The sequence below is a fragment of the Aquarana catesbeiana genome, linkage group LG01 (genome assembly GCF_042186555.1).
Source record: "Aquarana catesbeiana isolate 2022-GZ linkage group LG01, ASM4218655v1, whole genome shotgun sequence".
Taxonomy (NCBI): Eukaryota; Metazoa; Chordata; class Amphibia; order Anura; family Ranidae; genus Aquarana; species Aquarana catesbeiana.
In genome coordinates this window covers 21,185,374-21,210,003 of record NC_133324.1, presented here as the reverse complement: position 1 = coordinate 21,210,003, position 24,630 = coordinate 21,185,374, and the positions used below count along the sequence as shown (strand labels likewise).

Here is a 24,630-nt window from a genome sequence, read left to right as displayed (position 1 = left end):
TGTGAAGGTGCAGGAGTTGGGGTGATCTGAGGTGTGAAGGTGGAGTTACTGGGGTGATCTGAGTTGAAGGTGCAGGAATTGGGGGGATCTGAGGTGTGATGGTGCAGGAATTGGGATGATCTGAGGTTTGAAGGTGCAGGAGTTGGGGTGATCTGAGGTGTGAAGGTGCAGGAGCTGGGGTGATCTGAAGTGTGAAGGTGGAGTTACTGGGGTGATCTGAGTTGAAGGTGCAGGAATTGGGGGGATCTGAGGTGTGATAGTGCAGGAATTTGGATTATCTGAGGTTTGAAGGTGCAGGAATTGGGGTGATCTGAGATGTGAAGGTGCAGGAATTGGGGTGATCTGAGGTGTGCAGGTGCAGGAATTGGGGTAATCTGAGGTGTGAAGGTGCAGGAATTGGGGTGATCTGAGGTGTGAAGGTGCAGGAATTGGGGTGATCTGAGGTGTGAAGGTGCAGGAATTGGGGTGATTTGAGATGTGAAGGTGCAGGAGTTGGGGTGATCTGAGGTGTGAAGGTGCAGAAATTGGGGTGATCTGAGGTGTGAAGGTGCAGGAATTGGGGTGATCTGAGGTGTGAAGGTGCAGGAATTGGGGTGATCTGAGGTGTGAAGGTGCAGGAATTGGGGTGATCTGAGATGTGAAGGTGCAGGAGTTGGGGTGATCTGAGATGTGAAGGTGCAGGAGTTGGGGTGATCTGAGGTATGAAGGTGCAGGAATTGGGTTGATCCGAGGTGTGAAGGTGCAGGACATTAACTTTTTTTTTTTGTGAATAACCACCCCCCACCACCACCTTTAAATTGGGCAGGCAAAATTTACTCAAAATGACAAAAAATTTACAAACTGCCAAGTGAACGATTTATCGGTCCTTTCTAAAGAGGAGAGGAGATGTGAACAAGAGGCGCAAGAAAAAGCCCCAAAACAACGGTTTAGTCTTCGCTCTGATGTCTTGGCAAGTGGTTTGAATTTTTTATCATAACGGGAAGTCTGCTGTGCCAAAGCTCCTTCTAGTTGGAGGAATATTAATCCCCAGCGCCTTGTTGTAGTTCCAGATTGTAAACACACTGCGAGAGTCCATCGTCGCGTCAGCCAATAGGGCTCATCGGATATGTCTGCGCTCCGCAGCTTAAAGGGACATCCGCTTCAAACCATTTCTCAGCTTAAAGGGCAACTCCCAGCAAGAGCTAACTATACAGATGCAATACCAGTTCTCTATTCTGCAGCTTGACCCCTTCACCTGACAGTATGGCACTCACTCGCTGCCTCGCTCCGCAACCACCACATCCTCCTTTCATTTATTTCAGAGTCACTGCTTGGTGACATTGCCCAATCACTGCAGGGTGCCTGTCCTATACTAAAAGGATCCTACCTCGTATACCATGCAGGTCCACTGGGTGCTGCAGACTTTAGCTGTGCAAATTAATCAATTGCTTACTTACAGTCAGAGGCGTAACTAGAACCTTCCGGGTCCCAGTGCAAGAAACTATGAAGGGCCCCCCTGACCTCTGGTCCTGGGGCCCTTTCCACTTATCCCGGGGCCCTTTATTACTTGGGACCCTTTCTCATGTCCTGCAGCATGCCCCCTTCCTGCCATCTTGGGTAGGGTTGCCACCTCTTCTTCAAGCCAATTCCGAACACTTTAGAGGTGCACAGTAAATCATTTTGTAGTATAAGCTATGTATATATATTTTTGAGTCCCCCCTTACATCAGAGGCCACAGAGTTCCCCTTTACATCTGAATCAGCAGAGTTCCCCTTTACATCTGAATCGGCAGAGTTCTCCTTTACATCTGAATCGGCAGAGTTCCCCTTTACATCTGAATTGGCAGAGTTCCCCTTTACATCTGAATTGGCAGAGTTCTCCATTACATCTGAATTGGCAGAGTTCTCCATTACATCTGAATTGGCAGAGTTCTCCTTTACATCTGAATTGGCAGAGTTTCCCTTTACATCTGAATTGGCAGAGTTCCCCTTTACATCTGAATCGGCAGAGTTCCCCTTTACATCTGAATCGGCAGAGTTCCCCTTTACATCTGAATCGGCAGAGTTCCCCTTTACATCTGAATCGGCAGAGTTCCCCTTTACATCTGAATCCACAGAGTTCCCCTTTACATCTGAATCTGCAGCGTTCCCCTTACATCTGAATCTGCAGCGTTCCCCTTACATCTGAATCCACAGAGTTCTCTTTACATCGGAATCCACAGAGTTCCCCTTTACATCTGATATGGCAGAGTTCCCCTTTACATCTGAATTGGCAGAGTTCCCCTTTACATATGAATTGGCAGAGTTCTCCTTTACATCTGAATTGGCAGAGTTCCCCTTTATATCTGAATTGGCAGAGTTCCCCTTTACATCTGAATTGGCAGAGTTCTCCTTTACATCTGAATTGGCAGAGTTCCCCTTTATATCTGAATTGGCAGAGTTCCCCTTTACATCTGAATTGGCAGAGTTCTCCTTTACATCTGAATTGGCAGAGTTCCCCTTTACATCTGAATCCACAGAGTTCTCTTTACAGCTGAATCCACAGAGTTCCCCATTTACAGCTGAATCCACAGAGTTCCTCATTTACAGCTGAATCCACAGAGTTCCTCATTTACAGCTGAATCCACAGAGTTCCTCATTTACAGCTGAATCCACAGAGTTCCCCATTTACAGCTGAATCCACAGAGTTCTCTTTACATCTGAATCTGCAGAGTTCCCCTTTACATCTGAATCTGCAGAGTTCCCCTTTACATCTGAATCCGCAGAGTTCCCTTACACCACTCCCTCCCACTACTCTGATGTAGAGGAGAACTCTGGGGATTCTAATGTAAGGAAGAACTCTAGGGATTCTAATGTAAGGAAGAACTCTCAGGATTCTGATGTAAGGAAGAACTTTGGGGACTCTGATTTAAGAAATAACGCTGGGAATACTGCAGGAACACTGGTCTAAGGGGTAACTCTGATATAAGAGGATCTCTGGTAACCAGAGTCCCCAATTACATCATAGTTCCCAGCTTTGCCCTTTAATTAGTGTTCCCAGAGCCCCCTTACATGAGCGTTCCCCCTTACATCAGAGCCCCCTTTAAATCAGGGTTCCCAGAGCCCCCTTACATCAGAGTCTGCAGAACTGGAGCTCTGTGGACTCTAATGTAAAGGGGAACTCTGATGTAAGGGGTGCTCCGGGAACCCTGATTTAAAGAGGGCTCTGATGTAAGGGGAAATGCTGTGGACTCTGGTGTAAAGGGGAACTCTGATTAGTTTTACTGCACAGATTCAAACAGGAAAGCCTTATTTGGAGTCCATTCAAGGTCCTCATTTTTATCTAAAGCCCTGAACGCAATGGATGTCTTTTAGCACAATACCAAAAAAAAGAAATTTGGACACATCCCAGGAAGTAGTTTTCAGGATTTGCGGGGTCTCTGTCAGTTTACTGATCCAGACACACCTTGGAATCTGCTACGTCCCACAGACCTGACAAATATGTCTACACAGGTGTCAGATCTTCATTCAAGATGACGGCACCAGAGAAGAGAACGTCGGGCCATATTGTGCCCTTCTTTATCCCACTCCCTGCGTCTGTGGGACACGGTGAACAAAACACACCCAATGAAATCTCCTCATTCTCCTGTAGCCCCTATACTCAATAACCCACACTTTCCTCCAGGACAAAATCTCCAACAATTCACATGGTGGGTTAACAAAGTCCAAGATGTAGGAAGCTGTATACTGGTCCAGGTTGTAGTAGGAAGCTGTATACTTTTCCAGATTGCAGTAGGAAGCTGAATACTGGTCCAGGTTGTAGTAGGAAGCTGAATACTGGTCCAGGTTGTAGTAGGAAGCTGTATACTGGTCCAGGTTGTAGTAGGAAGCTGTATACTGGTCCAGGTTGTAGTAGGAAGCTGTATACTGGTCCAGGTTGTAGTAGGAAGCTGTATACTTGTCCAGGTTGTAGTAGGAAGCTGTATACTGGTCCAGGTTGTAGTAGGAAGCTGTATATTGGTCCAGGTTGTAGTAGGAAGCTATATACCAGTCCAGTATGTAGTAGGGAGCTGTATACTGGTCCCGGTTGTAGCAGGAAGCTGTATACCGGTCCAGGTTGTACTGTAGTAGGAAGCTGTATACTTGTCCAGGTTGTAGTAGGAAGCTGTATACTGGTCCAGGTTGTAGTAGAAGGCTGTATATTGGTCCAGTATGTAGTAGGAAGCTGTATACTGCTCCAGGTTGTAGTAGGAAGCTGTATACTGGTCCAGGTTGTAGTAGGAAGCTGTATACTGGTCCAGATTGCAGTAGGAGGCTGTATACTGGTCCAGGTTGTAGTAGGAAGCTGTATACTGGTCTATGTTGTAGTAGGAAGCTGTATACCAGTCCAGGTTGTAGTAGGAAGCTGTATACTGGTCCCGGTTGTAGTGGGAGCTGTATACTGGTCCAGTTTGTAGTAGGAAGCTGTATACTGGTCCAGGTTGTAGTAGGAAGCTGTATACCGGTCCAGGTTGTAGTAGGAAGCTGTATACTGGTCCAAGATGTAGTAGGAAGCTGTATACTGGTCCAGGTTGTAGTAGGAAGCTGTATACTGGTCCAGGTTGTAGTAGGAAGCTGTATACTGGTCCCGGTTGTAGTAGGAAGCTATATAGTGGTCCAGGTTGCAGTAGGAAGCTGTATACTGGTCCAGGTTGTAGTAAGAAGCTGTATACTGGTCCGGTATGTAGTAGGAAGCTGTATATTGGTCCAGGTTGTAGTGGGAAGCTGTATACTGGTCCAGTATGTAGTAGGAAGCTGTATAGTGGTCCAGGTTGTAGTAGGAAGCTGTATACTGGTCCAAGATGTAGTAGGAAGCTATATACTGGTCCAGGTTGTAGTAGGAAGCTGTATACTGGACCAGGTTGTAGTAGGAAGCTGTATACTGGTCCCGGTTGTAGTAGCAAGCTGTATACTGGTCCAGGTTGTAGTAGGAAGCTGTATACTGGTCCAGGTTGTAGTAAGAAGCTGTATACTGGTCCAGGTTGTAGTAGGAAGCTGTATACTGGTCCAGGTTGTAGTAGGAAGCTGTATACTGATCCAGTATGTAGTAGGAAGCTGTATACTGGTCCAGGTTGTAGTAGGAAGCTGTATAGTGGTCCGGGTTGTAGTAGTAGGCTGTATACTGGTCCAGGTTGTAGTAGGAAGCTGTATACTGGTCCAGGTTGTAGTAGGAAGCTGTATACTGGTCCAGGTTGTAGTAGGAAGCTGTATACCGGTCCAGGTTGTACTGTAGTAGGAAGCTGTATACTGGTCCAGGTTGTAGTAGGAAGCTGTATACTTGTCCAGGTTGTAGTAGGAAGCTGTATATTGGTCCAGGTTGTAGTAGGAAGCTATATACCAGTCCAGTATGTAGTAGGAAGCTGTATACTGGTCCCGGTTGTAGTAGGAAGCTGTATACCGGTCCAGGTTGTACTGTAGTAGGAAGCTGTATACTTGTCCAGGTTGTAGTAGGAAGCTGTATACTGGTCCAGGTTGTAGTAGAAGGCTGTATATTGGTCCAGTATGTAGTAGGAAGCTGTATACTGCTCCAGGTTGTAGTAGGAAGCTGTATACTGGTCCAGGTTGTAGTAGGAAGCTGTATACTGGTCTATGTTGTAGTAGGAAGCTGTATACCAGTCCAGGTTGTAGTAGGAAGCTGTATACTGGTCCCGGTTGTAGTGGGAGCTGTATACTGGTCCAGTTTGTAGTAGGAAGCTGTATACTGGTCCAGGTTGTAGTAGGAAGCTGTATACCGGTCCAGGTTGTAGTAGGAAGCTGTATACTGGTCCAAGATGTAGTAGGAAGCTGTATACTGGTCCAGGTTGTAGTAGGAAGCTGTATACTGGTCCAGGTTGTAGTAGGAAGCTGTATACTGGTCCCGGTTGTAGTAGGAAGCTATATAGTGGTCCAGGTTGCAGTAAGAAGCTGTATACTGGTCTGGTATGTAGTAGGAAGCTGTATATTGGTCCAGGTTGTAGTGGGAAGCTGTATACTGGTCCAGTATGTAGTAGGAAGCTGTATAGTGGTCCAGGTTGTAGTAGGAAGCTGTATACTGGTCCAAGATGTAGTAGGAATCTGTATACTGGTCCAGGTTGTAGTAGGAAGCTATATACTGGACCAGGTTGTAGTAGGAAGCTGTATACTGGTCCTGGTTGTAGTAGCAAGCTGTATACTGGTCCAGGTTGTAGTAGGAAGCTATATACTGGTCCAGGTTGTAGTAAGAAGCTGTATACTGGTCCAGGTTGTAGTAGGAAGCTGTATACTGGTCCAGGTTGTAGTAGGAAGCTGTATACTGGTCCAGTATGTAGTAGGAAGCTGTATACTGGTCCAGGTTGTAGTAGGAAGCTGTATACTGGTCCAGGTTGTAGTAAGAAGCTGTATACTGGTCCAGGTTGTAGTAGGAAGCTGTATACTGGTCCAGGTTGTAGTAGGAAGCTGTATACTGGTCCAGTATGTAGTAGGAAGCTGTATACTGGTCCAGTATGTAGTAGGAAGCTGTATACTGGTCCAGGTTGTAGTAGGAAGCTGTATAGTGGTCCGGGTTGTAGTAGTAGGCTGTATACTGGTCCAGGTTGTAGTAGGTAGGTCTTCCAGGCTGTCCAGTGTGGTGTGTGCATCACAAGACCGACCAGACAGAGTTGCCTATCCTTTGGCAGATAAAACCTATGTTTTCCTGTCCGGTGATATTTCTGCAGCTGTATTCCATCGTTCTCTCGGAATGGGGGAACCCGCTGTGAATTCCAGCCCAGAGATCCCCTCGCCAGGTGCTGAACGAGCTCCCTGGTTATGTCATCGCACACAAAGGTTGTGTCATAAAGCTTCCTTCCCAGATCTTGCTCTAATTCATTTAATTGCCCAACAAAGCGTGCCCGAAATACGAAGCAGCTGAGATTCCCACCGCCGCCTCCTGCAAGCATTCTGGATTTAGGAAGTTTTCCATCAAAAAAGCATGGGGATAGATTTACTAATGACAAATAGACTCAACACTTTGCACTTATTTTCCTTAATAAATGTGGTGAAGCTTTACTTTGTAAAGAATGCCCATTCAGCTGCAAAAAAAAAAGAAAAAGAAAAAAAGAAGGGGTGATTTGGAGGGGGAAGGGATTTGTACTAGAAGGGTGGATTTCTGTTAGGAAGAGGGATTTGGGGGAAGGTGTATTTGTGCTAGTAGGGATGATTGGGGGGATTTGTGCTATGAGGGGAAATTTGAGCTTAGGGGATTTGAGGGGGATTTGTGCTGGGACAGGAGATTGGAGGAGGGGGGGTATTTGTGCTAGGAGTGATGATTGGGGGATTTGTGCTAGGAGGGAAAATTTGAGGGTAGGGGATTAGCAGGAACCATGAATCAGACCGAGACAGAAGTAAAGTTAAATCACACTTGTTTAATAATAATAATAAGGTAAACAGAGTAAGCGTAGTCAAAACAAACCAGAGTTCAGTAACCGGATCGGGTAGTCAGCCAAGCAAATGTCAGAGAGCCAGAGATAAACGTAGTAGTACAGCAAGCAGGATCTGGAGCCAGAAGGAACGTCAGCCAAGCAAGTCTTCAACAGGAACGCAGGAGAAAGTTTCTGTGATGTTGACAAAGGCGAAGGCAGAGATCAAGTGAGCTGGATGGCTTTAAGTAGGCAGAATCAACAGCAGCTGGGTAACTGTGGAAAGAGATAGGAGCTGGCAATTAGCCGACAGCTGAGCGGCCAGCTCTGAGAAGGAAGGGCTGAGCCCAGTCCTGACAGGGATTTGTGCTAGAAGAGGAGATTTAGGTGGGGGGGGGGAGGGTTGTGCTGGGAGAGGAGATGGGGGTGGTATTTGTGCTAGTAGGGATGATTGGAGGATTTGTGCTAGGAGGGTAAATGTATGTGTTAGGGATTTGTTCTAGGAGAGGAGATTTAGGGGATTTGTGCTGGGAGAGGAGATCTTGGGGGGGGGAGGGGGTATCTGTGCTAGTAGGGATGATTGGGGGATTTGTGCTGGGAGAGGAGATTGAGGGAAGATTTGTGCTGGGAGCTGGGAATTTGGAGAAGGGAAACGATGTATGCTCTGAGGGGAAATATGAGGCTAGAAGATTTGTGCTAGGAGAGGAGATTTTGGGAGGGAGAGGATTTCAGCTAGGAGGGGGGATTTTTACTGGAAAAGAGGGAGTTTTGGGGGGGGGGGATTTTGGCATGCAAGGGGATTCCATGCTTAGGGGGTAAGTGTGACGGGTAAGTGTGACGGCTGAGTGGTATCTCAGCTTGAGCTAAAGAGCTCTGTAAACAAGAGGTTTTAAATAGATAGTGGCAGATACAGAAAATACTACCCTTGCAGCACCCCCCCCACCCCCCCTACACTGCAAGGGTCAACTGCTCTTTAAGGCTAGGGGTACAGGAATAAGGAGCAATACTTACCTTACTCCTTGCTCATGTAGGCTCCCTCCATCTGAGTGGCTGATCCTGCAAAGCCTTTTTAAGATGCTACAGACTGCACGCTTGCTTCCTTCATGTACAATGCAGGGTTACTAGCCCTGCATTGTATGTGATGATGTCGAGGGACCGTCCGAAGCTGAAGAGAGAAAAGGAGGGCCCTGGAATGGGGTGTAAGATAAGTTTGATTTAATATGTAATATTTCATATTTACTGAAATTTTTTTTTCCAATTTTATAATTTTTTTTTTCATCATAATATATATATAAAACAATAAACCCACCACTCACTGCCACAAAGCCCTTCAAGTTTTCCTGAATGTAATTTAAAGCATATATAAAGCATATATATATATATATATATATATATATACATATATATATATATATATATATATATATACATATACATATATATATATATATATACATATATATATATATATATAGTATATATAAATATATACTGTATATCAGCAGAAAGCTCAGGTAGTAGACAGGACTCTCAGCCTGACTTGTCTGTTCTGACAGGGAGAGAATACAAGTAAATCATGACACAACAAGCATCCCTGAGTGGTATGGCTGCACTATGACACACTCTCAGAGATGCCATTTTTTCCGGCATTGGCCAGAGTTGCCTGATGACTGGCAGGGTGTAAGTTTAACTCATGAGGTGGGGAACTTGCAGCAGGAAAATTATAATCTACTGACTGCCTTGTAGCCAGAAACAAAAGCTGCATTTTATTGCTGGTTCTGAGCATTTACCAATCAGAATATATCTTTGTTTCCATCTAAGGGGCGACACACGGGGAAGAAGTGACGGCTGCTTGGCTGCTTAATGGACGTGTCAGAAGGTCGGTGACCCTGAAGGATAAGGTAGGTGATATCTCTCTCTCTATCTCTCTCTATCTATCTATCTATCTATCTATCTATCTATCTATCTATCTATCTATCTATCTATCTATCTATCTATCTATCTATCTATCTATCTATCTATCTATCTATCTATATATATATATTACTCTTTATGCAAAGAAAACACTGCAACAGTACCGCTGCAAACACAGTCATTTACAGTTAATCTTCAGCTATAACTGCTTGCTGGTCTCTTGCAATCCAGTTGAGCAGGGCTTTCAGAGTTCCACTGGGTAGGACAGCAGCCTCATCACAATCATTTAGTGCTGTGCAACTTGTCAACCCATATGTTTGGATTTCATACGTTGGTTCTCATTCATGTGTATATCAAGAGTATCTGTAGCATAAAATAATACATTAATATATAAAGCGGTTGTAAAGGTATATATGTTTTTTTCTTAAACTAATAAACATGTCAAACTTACCTGCTCTGTTCAATGGTTTTGCACAGAGGGGCCCCCGAACCTCCTCTTCTGGGATTCCCCGTTGGCGCTCTGAGCTCCTCCTTTTCTCCGAGTGCCTCCATAGCGAGGAGTATGATGGAGTGATCACCCCTTTTGGGGGGGGTTGATGGGAGCCCAGTTGGGGTTCCTGGTGAGGGTCTTGAGCTTGGAGACCCCCGTGGACTTGTAGCTGTCATTTATTGACTTACTGCCGTGTATGGATTGCTGCCAATCATGAATTCTATTGCCGCGTACACACGATCGGAATTTCGGGTCGCAAAAGACTGATGAGAGTTTTTCATCGGAAAATGCGACCGTGTGTACGCTCCATCGGACTTTTGCTGGCCGAATTCCAGCCAGCAAAAGATTGAGAGCATGCTCTCAATTTTTCAGTCAGGAAAAGTTCCTATCCGAAAACGCGATCGTCTGTGGCAAATCCGACACGCAAAATTCCTACGCATGCTCGGAAACAATTCGACGCATTGAACTTCATTTTCTTGGCTTGTCGTAGTGTTGTACCTCACTGCGTTCTTGATGGTCGTAAGTTCAGAGAACTTTTGCGTGACCGTGTGTATGTAAGGCAAACTTGAGTGGAATCCTGTCAGAAAAGCCATCATATCTTTTTCTGACGAGAATTCTGATCGTGTGTACGCGGCATAAGGGACTTGCACCACCTCGGGTCACAGGCACCCCCCACCCCAGTCACCAGCCCCACACTTACCCCATCTAGGTCGTGGGCAGCGCTTCCTCAGGGCGGCGGGCAACGGCTTCACTCTGCGTCTTCTCCTACTGGTCCTTCACGGCAGCTTCCCCTGTGTCTCCTCCCTCCTCCTCAGCAGCCAATAGGATCGCTTCTCCTCTTGGCCATTCGGGTGACGGGTCTCAGGACCCGCTTCCTGGTTGGCCGGCAGGAGAATCAGGAAGGCAATATCGAACATCATTTTGCTATTGTCACACAACTGGGTGGGCTTGTAGCGTCTCATTCACAGATCCCCACAGTGGTGGCCCGTCCATACGGGGCGCCGCCCCACTAATCCATGTTTATGGCTCCCTAATCGTGATTAGAGCCAGAGGCTCTAATAGGCTTCAAAAAAGAGTGGGCTCACCCTTTTTTGAAGCCTATTAGAGCCTCTGGCTCTAATCACGATTAGGGGGCCGGAAGCATGGATTAGGGGGGGTAGCGCCTCGTATGGGCGAGCCGCCACTGTGGGGACCTTTGAATGAGACGACTACAAGTCCCATCTTCCACCATGGCACAGGGATTCACAGATCATGCTGCGCACAGGGCAGTGACATCACTGCACTTGTAGTCCATTGTTTAATTCCTTTAGCCCTATAACAGTCGGTCCATGCCATAGTACAAACCTGGGGATGGGGGTAACCATTCAGGGACTATGCATTGAATCCATGATGGACTGATCTCTGCTGCAATGCTCTGCTGGCTTGAATGCAAATATTTAAAAAAAAGGAAAAGATTTTATGTTATTAATGGGGGTGCATTTATTGAATTTTTGAAAAAGGTGGGCGGTGCCTTTAAGGACACAGACGAATGTGTAGAGAGGACCTGTATAACACATGGATGTTTATTTTACATGTTTGTGGCTGTTTTGTGTTTTTAGTTCTGGAGAATTCCGGCAGAATCTGAAATCCTTTCCCCTCCGGAGAGGCAGAGGAATGTTTATAAGAAGCTGGACACTCCCAGCATGTAATGAGACACAGACGGAAACCGTGATATATACTCCAACTCCAGCGCCAACAGACTGACTAGAGTGTCAGTGGATGTTCTTCTCAATGGTGTCCAACTAAGAGCCCTCGAGGGCCAATATCCCCGCACTGTCCGGGTGGCAGGACAGTGGCACGCGTTGTCTTTCGCTGTCAGGAAAAGACATTCTGCACTGTTTTGGGCATAAACATGAATGTTAAGGTCACCCAAGTGTGCATGGTAAAGCGGAAGTCAAGTCAACATTGCATACTTGCCAACATCTTTGTCCCAGTCCTTGGGACACTGTCATCCCTGCCCATGGCTCGCACTTATCATGCCCTTCTTCCAGGCAGTGCAAACCAGAGGTTGGACTTGATGGACTTGTGTCTTTTTTTAACCTCACCTACTATGTAACTATGTCCTGCCCAAATCATGCCTACTTTCCTGGCAGTCTTGTCTAGACCATGCCCACTTTCTGGGTGTCCCCCGCCCCATAATTATGCATGAACCACTCTTAGTAATACCCTTTTTTGAGTTACTGCACATGCTCAGTAACTCAAATAAGGTCAGTGCTGGGATCACCGGATGCAGCCACTCTTCGGAACAGATCACCTAGATGTGGGACTGTCCTGGCAAATCTGGGACAGTTGGCATCCATGACATTGTAACATGTCTTCTTTTATAAGAATAATATACATACTCCTTGTTGATGTTATCCCTGTCCACCAAAGCAAATCCTTACTAGTGACCCCCTGAAATCAGCATGGCTTAAAACTGAGCTCTGCACTGAGTGTTCCTTACTACTGATCTCTGAACTCCTCATTATTTACAAATTCCTCCACATTGCGTTTTGCATACTACTGACTCCTGCATTCCATGTTACATACATTTGATGAGTTTGATGTGGGGGAACTGGAGGGGCCTCCACATCAAACCCTGACCTCAACCCTACTGAAAACCTTAGGGATGAGTGTGAAATTCAATTGTGAGGCAGGTCTTCATATCCAACGTCAGTACCTGACCTCAACCATACTGAACACCTTTTGGGATGAGTTGGAATTCTGATTGTGAGGCAGGTCTTTTCATCCAATGTAAGTACCTGACCTCAACCCTACTGAACACCTTTTGGGATGAGTTGGAAATCCGATTGTGAGGCAGGTCCTCATATCCAACATCAGTACCTGACCTCAACCACACTAAACACCTTTTGAGATGAGTTGGAAATCTGATTGTGAGGCAGATCTTCTCAGCCAACATCAGTACCTGACCTTAACCCCACTGAACACTTATGGGATGAGTTGGAAATCGAATTGTAAGGCAGGTCTTCTCATCCAAAATCAGTACCTGACCTCAATCCAAATGAACACCTTTTGGAATGAGTTGTAAATCTTATTGTGAGGCAGGTCTTCTTATCCAACTTCAGTACCTGCCCTCAACCTTACTGAACACCTTTGAGATGAGTTGGAAATACAATTTTGAGGCAGGACTTCTCATCCAACATCAGTACCTGACCTCAACCCTACCGAACTCCTTTGGGATGAGTTGGAAATCTGATTGTGGGGCAGATCTTCTCATCCAAAGTCAGTACATGACCTCAACTCTACTGAACATCTTTTGGGATGAGTTGGAAATCTGATTGTAAGGCAGGTCTTCTCATCCAAAGTCAGTACCTGACCTCAATCCTACCGAATACCTTTGGAATGAGTTGCAAAATCTGATTGTGAGGCAGGTCTTCTCATCCAAAGTCAGAACCTGACCTCAACCCTACTGAACACCTTTGGAATAAGCTGGAAATCTGATTGTGAGGCAGGTCTTCCCATCCATCATCAGTACCTGCCCTCAACCCTACTAAACCCTTTGGAATAATTTGGAAATCTGGTTGTAAGCAGGTCTTTTCATCCATCAACTTTAGGATGAGTTGGAAATCCAATTGTGAGGCGGGTCTTCTCATCCAACGTCAGTACCTGACCTCACAAATGTTCTTTTGGCTGAATGGACACAAATTCCCACAGGCAACCTCCAAAATCTTGTGGAAAGCCTTTCCAAAGGAGTGGAGACTGTTGTAGCTGCAAAGGGTGGTCCTCTCCATATTAATAGCCATGGCTTTGAAATGGGATGTCCAACAAGCTCATATAGGTGTGATGGTCAGGTGTTCACCAACATTCGGCCACATAGTGTTTCTACGCCTGAGGCTGGCTCCCTCTTTTGAAGATCTCATAATTTAATGCTGTGCACATTCCAGATGGTGGAGAGAAAGTCACGATGGCTCTCACAGATAATAACATGTTTATTTATCCTGCATGTCTGATCGCAGCTTGTTCATGTGGTTACGCCCAGCTCCATGCAGCGCTCCTGTGTATGTTGGCGCTCTCTCATTAAGAATAACACAAAGTGAGGGGAGAGGGCCCATATCCCGGGAGGTTCAGGTCCCGTCCCTGGCAGCACCTCTCGTGTCAGATGTGCTGGAAAAAGCACTGAGGGTGAGGACTGTTATTAGAAGATGGAGATCTGGCAGAAAGGACCATTCTACTATCAGCTCTCCTCCAGGGGATACGTTCCCCCCTCCCCGCCTGCTGTTATTACGTTAGTTCCATAGACTATAACCCTTTCATGCCGCTGACCACAGCCCATTACTCCCAAATGTTTGCAGCTTCTGAAACCAGAACCACACAGCCCTTTACACATTGTGTTACTTAGTCACACTCAGAGAGGGGAACAGCAAAATGCAATCACCTCGCAGCACCAATAAGCCAGGAGCATTATTCACATATGTAGGGTATAATCATGGCTGCCTCCGGTGATTGTAAACTACTAATAACAAGTTTTTCACATAAATTATCCTACTTTATAATAATTTGAATATTCAAATATTAATACTTTTTTACAGTAACAGTGAAGTTGGTATCCTGTTTCCTGAAAAACAGCCCGATTCCCCAGAACTAATCTGATTCATTCTGAATTCCCCAAAGGGGAAGAAGAACTATTGTTTTCCTTTTTTTTTTTTATATACTTTAAAGGGTCCGTCCCTTTAAAGTAAGTTGTAAGTAATTTGTGTAGTTGCATGTAGTAGACATTGACCTCACCAATTTGGAGCACTCTGATACCATTAGCAATTAATCACTATATGGAACACAACATCGCATCCTATTGCCAACATCCTTGCAATCTCCGTAGCATGATAGCATGCCCCCCTCCATGAACCCAGCCATAGAAGCCCTCATCATGATCATAGCAAAGGGTTGGAGCCAAGAAGATCTGTGTCAGACATTTGTGAACACAGTCAAGAACTGCACAAGGCACCTGGAATTATATGGTTACAGTGCATCCAGAAAGTCTTCACAGCGCTTCACTTTTTCCACATTTTGTTATGTTACAGCCTTATTCCAAAATCAAATAAATTCATTATTTTGCTCAAAATTCTAAAAACAATCCCCCATGATGACAACGTGAAAGAAGCTTGTTTGAAATATTTGCAAATTTATTCAAAATAAAAAACGAAAAAATCCCATGTACATAAGTATTCACAGCCTTTGCCATGACACTCAAAATTGAGCTCAGGTGCTTCATGTTTCTACTGATCATCCTTGAGATGTTTCTACAACTTGATTGGAGTCCACCTGTGGTAAATTCTGTTGATTGGACATTATTTGGAAAGGCACACACCTGTCTATAGAAGGTCCCACAGGTAACAGTGCATGTCAGAGCACAAACCAAGCCATGAAGTCCAAGAAACTGTCTGTAGACCTCCGAGACAGGATTATATGGAGGCACAGATCTGGGGAAGGGTACAGAAACATTTGTGCATCATTGAAGGTCCCAATGAGCACAGTGGCCTCCATTATCTGTAAATGGAAGAAGTTTGGAACCACCGGGACTCTTCCTAGAGCAGGCCGCCTGGTCAAACTAAGCGATCGGAGGAGAAGAGTCTTAGTCAGGGAGGTGACCAAAATCCCGATGGTCACTCTGACAGAGCTCCAGCATTTCACTTTGGAGAGAGGAGAACCTGCCAGAAGAACAACCATCTCTGCAGCACTCCACCAATCAGGCCTGTATGGTAGAGTGACCAGACAGAAGCCACTCCTCAGTAAAAGGCACATGATAGCCCGTCTGGAGTTTGCCAAAAGGCACCTGAAGGACTCTCAGACCATGAGGAACAAAATTCCCTGTTCTGATGAAACAAAGATTAAACTCTTTAGCCTGAATGGCAAGCGTCATGTCTGGAGGAAACCAGGCACCGTTCATCACCTGGCCAATAACATCCCTACAGTGAAGCATGGTGGTGGCAGCATCATGCTGTGGGGATGTTTTTCAGTGGCAGGAATTGGGATACTAATCAGGATAAAGGGAAAGATGAATGTAGCAATTTACAGATACATCCTTGATTAAAACCTGCTCCAGAACACTCTGGAACTCAGACTGGGGCGAAGGTTCATCTTCCCACAGGACAACGACCCTAAACACACAGCCAAGATAACAAAGGAGTGGCTTCTCTGTGAATGTCCTTGAGTGGCTCAGCCAGAGGCCAGACTTGAACCTGACTGAACATCTCTGGAGAGATCTGAAAATTGCTGTGCACCGACACTCCCCATCCAACCTAATGGAGCTTGAGAGGTCCTGCAAAGAAGACTGGGAGAAACTGCCCGAAAATAGGCGTGCCAAGCTTGTAGCATCATACTCAAAAAGACTTGAGGCTGTAATTGGTGCCAAATGTGCTTCAACAAAGTATTGAGAAAGGCTGTGAAGAATTATGTACATGGGATTTTTTTTGTTATGAGGAATAAGAATAATGAATTTAATCCATTTGGGGATATGGCTGTAACATAACAAAATGTGGAAAAAGTTAAGCGCTGTGAATACTTTCCAGATGCACTGTATGTCATCTCTGAGACAGTTTATCAGTAGATGGTGGCTTAGGATGATGGCTGAATAAAGATGGCTCCATACATTTTCAGAGGACTATCAACTATATAAGATATAGGCAGGTGCAGTCTATAGTCTCTACTGCAGGTGGCGCTCAACTACAACGGTAATGCAGGTGGGGAAGAAAGTGGAGAGGAATTGTGTTCCTCTATGATTTCCTTGGCCACAGGGAGGCAGCTATCAATGTGGATACAGGCACCCAATGTGACTCTGGTGGCCATCTTGGGTCAGGCAGAGTCTATTTAAGACTCTGGCTCTCGGGTTTGGTGTGCTTTATTGCGAATGGCCAGCATAGGGAACTGAACCCCATCTGTCAGAAACAGTATTAGAGATAGGGAAAGGTTCCAGAGGGGTAGGGGCAGTGAAGGGACTACATCTACCTTCCAGGAAGCCTTTTCTTTTGGGTATGGACCGGTCGGGCTGCATTCTGCCCCTCGTGGCAGATGCTGTCAACATCTTCCATTCTGCATCTCATGGGTTCACTGATATTTTAGTTGTAAGTGGCTCCTGCCGGATGAGCTTCCCGCTGGGCCTGTTGTACTTGCTGAACTTTTCTACAATACACTGTTACGGGTGAACTCAACTCTGTGTGTTTTTTATGCACTTAACCCACAAAGAGGTGATAAAAACCTGGAAGTGTTACACTGACACGCTACTGAGCATGCATGCACTTAACATGGAACCATATATCTGCTGCTAGACTTCTTTAAATAAACAAAGTTGTAATTGAAGTTTAATGACTGTTCTGATGAAGCTTGGCTGTTTTTAGACTGATAGCTTTTCCCATAGTGAGTAGGGTACAAAATATTTTAATTTTAGCAGTAATTATTTCCTGCCCAGACTCGGCTATCTTATCTCAATATCTGTCCTGTAATCATCTGGCTCCATGGAGGGGGCGACGTCTGCGGCTCACTTGCTGATCCATATAACAAAAGTAATGTGCCACCTTCTCCAGACTGCCATGTGTGTACAGGGTCCTTTGTGGTGGTGCCACCTTCTCCATTATATACTGCATGTGTGTACAGGGTCCTTTGTGGTGGTGCCACCATCTCTAGTACATACTGCCATGTGTGTACAGGTTCCTCTGTGGTGATGCCACCAGCTCCAGTACATACTGCCATGTGTGTACAGGTTCCTCTGTGGTGATGCCACCAGCTCCAGTACATACTGCCATGTGTGTACAGGGTCCTCTGTGTTGGTGCCACCATCTCTGGTACATACTGCCATGTGTGTATAGGGTCCCCTGTGGTGGTGCCACCAATCTCTAGTACATACTGCTATGTGTGTACAGGGTCCTCTGTGGTGGTGCCACCATCTCCAGTATATATCACCATGTGCATACAGGGTCAACCGTGGTGGTGCCACCTTCTCCAGTAAATACTGCCATGTGTGCACAGGGTCCACTATGGTGGTGCGAACTTCTCTGGTACATCCTGCAAAGTGCATTTAGAGTCCTCTGCAGTGGTGCCACCTTCTCCAGTACATACTGCTTTGTGTGTACAGGGTCCTCCACGGTGGTGCCACCTTCTCCTGTACATACTGCCATGTGTGTGCAGGGTCATCATGGTGGTGCCACCTTCTCCTGTACATACTGCCATGTGTGTGCAGGGTCATCATGGTGGTGCCACCTTCTCCTGTACATACCCTGTTTCCCCGAAAATAAGACCTAGCGTGATTGTCGGTGATGGCTGCAATATAAGCCCTACCCCCCAAATAAGCCCTAGTTAAAGTCCTTGTAGGTCTTATTTTCAGGGTAGGGCTTATTTTTGGGGAAACAGGGTAGGGCTTATTTGGGGGGTAGGGCTTATATTGCAGCCATCACTGAAAATCTTATTTTCGGGGGAAACAGGGTAATGCCATGTGTACACAGGATCTATCACGGTGTTGCCACCTTTTCCAGTACGTACTGCCATGTGTGCACAGGGTCCACCACGGTGGTGCTACCTTTTCCAGTACTGTTCAAGTGCTGAGGTACCTGGCTTTGATCCCTAGCTTTGAAGAATCAATGTCTGGTTCTTCACTGGGAAGAGACTAACTTCACATTTTTTTGGGATATGATCATTTTCTGCTTTCTCTACAGTGAATCGGAGGTCTTTCCATATCCCAGAAATGGCATATAGATGAGAGAAATGGCATATAGATGAATTAATGTCACATTAATTATAATATTAATGTGACATTTTTGCTAAGAATATTTATATACTGTACTTGTATTTTGTACTATATACCATTGTTTTTGCATTTATTTTCCACTTTTTGTCATAGCACACTACAAGGCCCAAACATTTCAGTCCATGCTAAGGGTGCCCCCCGGGTCTTTTAGAACTCTAGCAGCACCTGGACTGGACCCATCACTGCCTAACCCATTTCTGTAGTCTATGAGAACGTGTCCCTTTTTGTCATGCCACGATTCTGCAAGCTCTCACTAGACAAAACCCATCGCTGTAGTCAGTGGCCACCACTACTGAAAGGTATCCTTCTTTGTCATGTCATGAAATTGCCTGGCCCTTCTCCGAGCTCACAATAGATAGACCAATCACTGAGAGAGCCATCTTTGTGGTCTATCACCCCAACTGCTGAAAGGTGTCCTCTTTTGACGAAAAAGTGGATGCCATGCCAGCTAACCATTCTCCAAGATCCCAATAGATATTGTTATCACTGATACAATAATCCAAAAAATGGTGTTGGCATAAAGCTGTAACCTCTTCCACTTTTTATGTGCAATATTAGTCATCCTCAGCCGTCATTGTTATCTCCATATTGCAGCTTCAGATTGTGCCTTCCTCTGGTATCGGAACAGGGCTGTGCTGAAAGGATGGCCAAATCAAATTTTCCAGCTCAGTCAGCAAACAGTAGAAATACTTTGCTCTCTTCTGCGGCCAAAAGCCATCCATCGCTTTCATAATGATGATGTTTTTTATGGATTATATCACCCTAGCTGTGTCAAATCTGAATTCCCACCTGCGTTCTGGTGACCTGCATTTCCTGCGGTTTCTCATAAAAGGACCACCTCCCTTCCTGCTGCCATGTGTGTGGCAGCACATGGATTTTTCCATGGAAGCAGGGGTGATGTCAAGTTGATTGTATCAACTTTCCGTAGAACCTTACCTCCTCCTGCTTTTGGGAGATAGAAAGCAGCGCCTTGAGATCCGGATGATCTGATTTCTAAGCTATGATGGCTGCTGAGCTAACATCCGTTCCCATAATCTCCTGGAGGCACAACCATATAGATAGTTTTGATCTTCCAGAGGCCAATCAACTCATAGACCTCATTCAGACACATTGAGCCATGGTTTTTGAAGAGCGGTTTGGGTAAGCTGATAATGCACCAATAGGAATCTAGTATGTTTACTTAAGTCTTTTTTTTTGTATCTTCGTGATTCTGTAGGATGCAGTACCTAAGCAGAAGTGATCTCTAAGGCCCCTTTCACATGGGCAGTTTTTCAGACGGACCATTTATTGCCCCCTTACGGAGCGGCGGATGCCAACGGGTGGCATGACACTCAGTGGATGACACCCGCCAACATCCGCTCCTATCCTCTAGAAACAGACGGATAGGGGATCCGTTTCCCATCCATCTGGCAGATCAGATCGGATGACAGTTGATTGTAAATGGACAGGCGGCCCATTAACACCCAACCACCTTTAGTGGAAAGCGGATTGTGCCCGTGTGCGCTCTGCATCATATATGCATCATAATGCCCCATCGTTTGATTCAGTGGGAGTAATTGCGCCCCATCACTAGTGTCAGTGGGAGAAATTGTGCGCTGATGGTATTGGGCCCCTTTGTTGGTGTCTTTGGGAGAAATCGTGCCCCATCGTTGGTGTCATTGGGAGGAATTGTGCTCCATCATTGGTGTCATTGGGAGGAATTGTGCCCCATCATTAATGCCATTGGGCCCCATTGTTGGTGACATTGGGAAAAATTGTGCCCCTTCATTGGTGTCATTGGGAGGAATAGCACCCCATCATTTGTGTCATTGGGAGGAATAGTGCCCCATTATTGGTGTCAGTGGGAGGAATTGTGCCTCATCGTTGGTGTCATTGGGAGCAATTGTGCTCCATCATTGGTGTCAGTGGGGGGGGGGGGGGTTATGCCCCATTGTTGGTATCAGTGGATGAAATAGTGCTTGAAGGGTTGGGTAAAAGCAAGCAAAGGGACACATCTGGCCCCCAGGCCTCAGGTTGGACTTTGGAGACCATTGATCTAATCCAACAGGTATGTATTTAGATGGCAGGAGGACATTGTGGCACCCCTACATAAACTGAACCCAGAGCTACAGGACAATCCTGCTAACCTTGTTGGTATCAGTGGATGAAATAGTGCTCCAAATAAGCAAGCAAAGGGACACATCTGGCCCCAGGCCTCAGTAAAAGCAAGCAAAGGGACACATCTGGCCCCAAGCCTCAGTTTGGACTTTGGAGATCACTGATCTAATCCAACAGGTATGTATTTGGATGGCAGGAGGACATTGTGGCACCCCTACATAAACTGAACCCAGGTCCCCAGAGCTACAGGACAATCATGCTAACCTCACTGTCCTTCCATAATCCCAGCTGAATCTCATAAAGTGTGATAGACATCTCTGCATCCTTTGTTTCTTCTGTATATACATTGTGCTGTCCATCCCTTGGGAGATGTTTGTTTTGTTTTCCAGCTAATCATGGGAACGTGGGGACTTTGAAGGGACATTATGTGGAAAAGTCTCACTCTCCTTATTAGGAGAACGTGGGATATTCATCATCCGGCTCCAGTAATAGCTTACAATTGCTGCAAAAGATTGCTATGAAATGACTAAAACCGCTGGAAAAAGCCCAACATTACTACAGGCCGATTCATAGCATGCTTCAAGAAAGACTTAACTCTTCGCAGCACCAAATACGGCGTTCTTGGAGGTCGCAGCCAGCAAAGGGGGAAATTTTCTGGAAAATGGACCGGGATGTCGCCAAAATCAAATAACAAGATTCTATTCCCAGACTCATGGGTGGCGGATCATAAATAACACTTCATGAGGTCAACATACATATGTCTACGCTCCTACAGTTTACATTTGTGATTGGTCAGATAATTAAAGTTAATGTAAACCCAACCGCTAAAATCTCATATAAGCTTTACCGTGTTCATGTCATTTCAAAAGTCATTTTCAATAGATTTAAACCTCCACTTTCATTAAAATAATCCTGGGTGATCCTGCCATAAGCGGTCCATTATCAGACCCCTCCCGTTTTAGGGTGATAACGCTATCCTATTTCTAAACAAAAAAGGATCCTCCGCTAAAAGTGTTAGAAAATAATTAAAAAAACCCTAACCTGACAGCAGCACTCACCAATAACCACACACACAGGATAATATATAACCACAAAAAGAAAGAATTGTGTTTCGCTCCTCCCTATGGGTTTCGTCCAAATGGACGTCGTCACAGGGTTCACCATTCTATTTCTGTTTCCCAATTATCTACCCATGTTGTTACCCTGTCATGCAAGCTTCTATTAGACTAGTGTATGCCAACATTTTTCATTCATAGCACCCTTGGAACTTATGCATTCTCTTGAGGCACCCAGTCTAAAATGGGGGTCATCTTTCACATCCAGAGTGCCCCCCTTCCCCCATTTCACATCAGAGTCCTCAGTCCCCCTTCTTTTGCATCAGAGTCCCCAGTCCCCTCCCCTTACCATCACATTAGAGTCCTCAGTCCCCTTCTTTCACATCAGAGTATTCAGTCCCCCTTCTTTCACATCAGAGTCTTCAGTCCCCCGCCCCCCACCATCACATTAGAGTCCTCAGTCCCCTCCTTTCACATCAAAACCCTCCAATCACTGGCTGGGGGTGGGAAGGTGACCAGGATGTGTTGCCTATAACTGCAGTAGAGAAAGGTCACCAGATTAGATGTGCTGTGTGGCAGAGCTCTGTAATTGTCAGGACTGGATGAACAGAAATACAAGTCCTTTTGGCAAGAAGCGAAATTGGACTTCATATAGGGTTTATTGCTATTTTGGCTTCTATGAGGTGTCAGGCTTTGGGGTTAATCTTATATTTAGTATTAGAGGGTTAGGAATGCAGAGTGGGACAATTCTGAAGATTATATCAGTGGAGCGCCTCTCAGTTTTCAGGAGATAGCCAGATGATGCAAGCAGTAGAGGACCCCCCCTTAGCTGAGCCCCCTTCTAACACGGTGCCCAAGGCAGGTGCCTCTTCTGCTTCCTCTTGGCCCTGTAACCATGTTGGTTTTCTAATGCCAAAATGTAATGTTTACTATTCATACGATTGGCTGAGGCTTCAAAGCACCCAACTGGACACCATATAATTCTCAAGTACAATGACTGGTTCTCTTTAGGGTGAATATAGCTACCTGAGTTTATAATAGGGGCTGACTACCCATATTTTTACCAGCTAAGTATAACGTGGAGGAAATCACAGACTGCTGGACTCGTAAATGACGATTATTAAACCTTTGCTGGAGCGACAGGAAGTCAGGGTGATAATTAGGACGCCGCAGAAACAAGTCTGTTTTTAGCTGGTCAAACACAAGATAATTCCTGCCTTCCGTCTGGTGTATCATTAAGACCTCCGGGCTGGTAATTGCTACTTTCCTGTTTTATGGTCTCCAGGCCAAGCAGTGGGAATCTGTATTTCTAAATAACGATGATCAGAAGATACTGAGGATTCTGAGTGGAAGATTAAGGCAGAGCTCCACCCAATATTTTTTTTTTTTGCTTTGGGGCTTTTTATAGTCATGTCTCTAACATCCCAACCTTGACTACCAGGAACTTTCCTGTAAGCTTAACTTTAATCTTCCTCCCTCTAGAGGGTGCCACAGATTTATGGCTTGTGTACCCAGGCAGTGCATTATCCACCCCTTTCTCAACTCTCTGTAATCTGGTGATACAGGAACACATCTGCTGGTTATCCTGGAAAAAAATGCTGCTTAGTATCCTGGAACACATCTGTTGTTTATTCTAAAACATACCTGTTGGTGATCCTGAAACACACCTGCTGGTGATCCTGGAACACTCCTGCTTGTTAGCCTGAAAAACAACTGCTGGTGTTTCTGGAACACATCTGTGGTTTATTCTAGAACATAGCTGTTAATGGTCCTTGAACACACCTGATGGTGATCCTGAACACACACCTGTAGGTTATTCTGGAACCCACCTGCTGGTGATCCTAGAACACACTTATGGTTTATATGGAAAATACAAATGGTGATCCTAGAACGCAGCTACTGGTGATCTTGGAACAAATCTACCTTTAATTCTGGAACACACCTACTTGCGATTCTGGAACATACTTGTATTTTTTTTTTGTTATTGGAACATACCTGCTGCTGAATCTGGAACACACCTGCTTGTTATTTGAGGACACACCTACTGGTGATCCTGGAACACATCTGTGGTTTATTCTAGAACACACCTGCTGGTGATCCTGTGGATTATTCTAAAACACATTTGCTGGTGATCCTGGAAGACATCTGCATGTTATTTTAGAACACACCTGCCAGTAATCCTGGAACATGGATATCCTGAACACACCTGTAAGTTATTCTGGATCCCACCTACTGGTGATTGTAGAACACACCTGTAGGTTATTCTGGAAAATACAACTGGTGATTCTAGAACAGTGGTCATCAACCCTGTCCTCAGGGCCCACTAACAGGCCAGGTTTGCAAGATAACTGAAATACATCACAGGTGATATCATTTACTGCTCGGTGATTGCAGTATTCTAGACTGCATCTCCCCAAGGTAATACATAAAACCTGGCCTGTTAGTTCTAGAACCACTAACTACTAACCACTAACCACTAACCACTGTTCTAGAACACAGCTACTGGAGATCCAGGAACACATATACTTTTTATTTTGGAACACACCTACTTGTGATACTGAAACACATTATGTTTTTTTTTTTTTAATGGAACATACCTACTGCTGAATCTGGAACACACCTGTTTGTTATTTGAGAAAAAAATCTGTTGGTGATCCTGGAACACAACTGTAGGTTATTTTGAAACACACCTGCTAGTGATCCTGAAACTTGCCTGTTAGTGATCCGGTAACACACCTGTTGGTGATTGTGGTACAAACCTGTTGATTATTTGGGAACACTCCAGCTAGTGATCTTGGAAATGATCTGTTGCTGAATCTGGAACACACCTGCTGGTTATTCAAGAACACACCTGCTTTTGACCCTGGAACACACTTGTAGATTATTATGAAACATACCCACTGGTGATCCTGGAACACGTTTACTGGGGATCCAGGGAAACACCTATTAG

At 45.3% G+C, this 24,630-nt stretch overlaps 1 protein-coding gene across 2 annotated transcripts in view; it reads left to right on the top strand.

Annotated features, from left to right (window-relative positions):
• Positions 1-24,630, top strand: part of LOC141130659 (disintegrin and metalloproteinase domain-containing protein 33-like) — a 142,630-nt gene that overhangs the window by 47,455 nt on the left and 70,545 nt on the right. For both annotated transcript variants that reach the window (XM_073618154.1, XM_073618153.1), the window contains exon 2: positions 9,173-9,252. In XM_073618154.1, the coding sequence (XP_073474255.1) occupies positions 9,173-9,252 (80 nt within the window). The remainder of the gene's footprint in view (positions 1-9,172; positions 9,253-24,630) is intronic.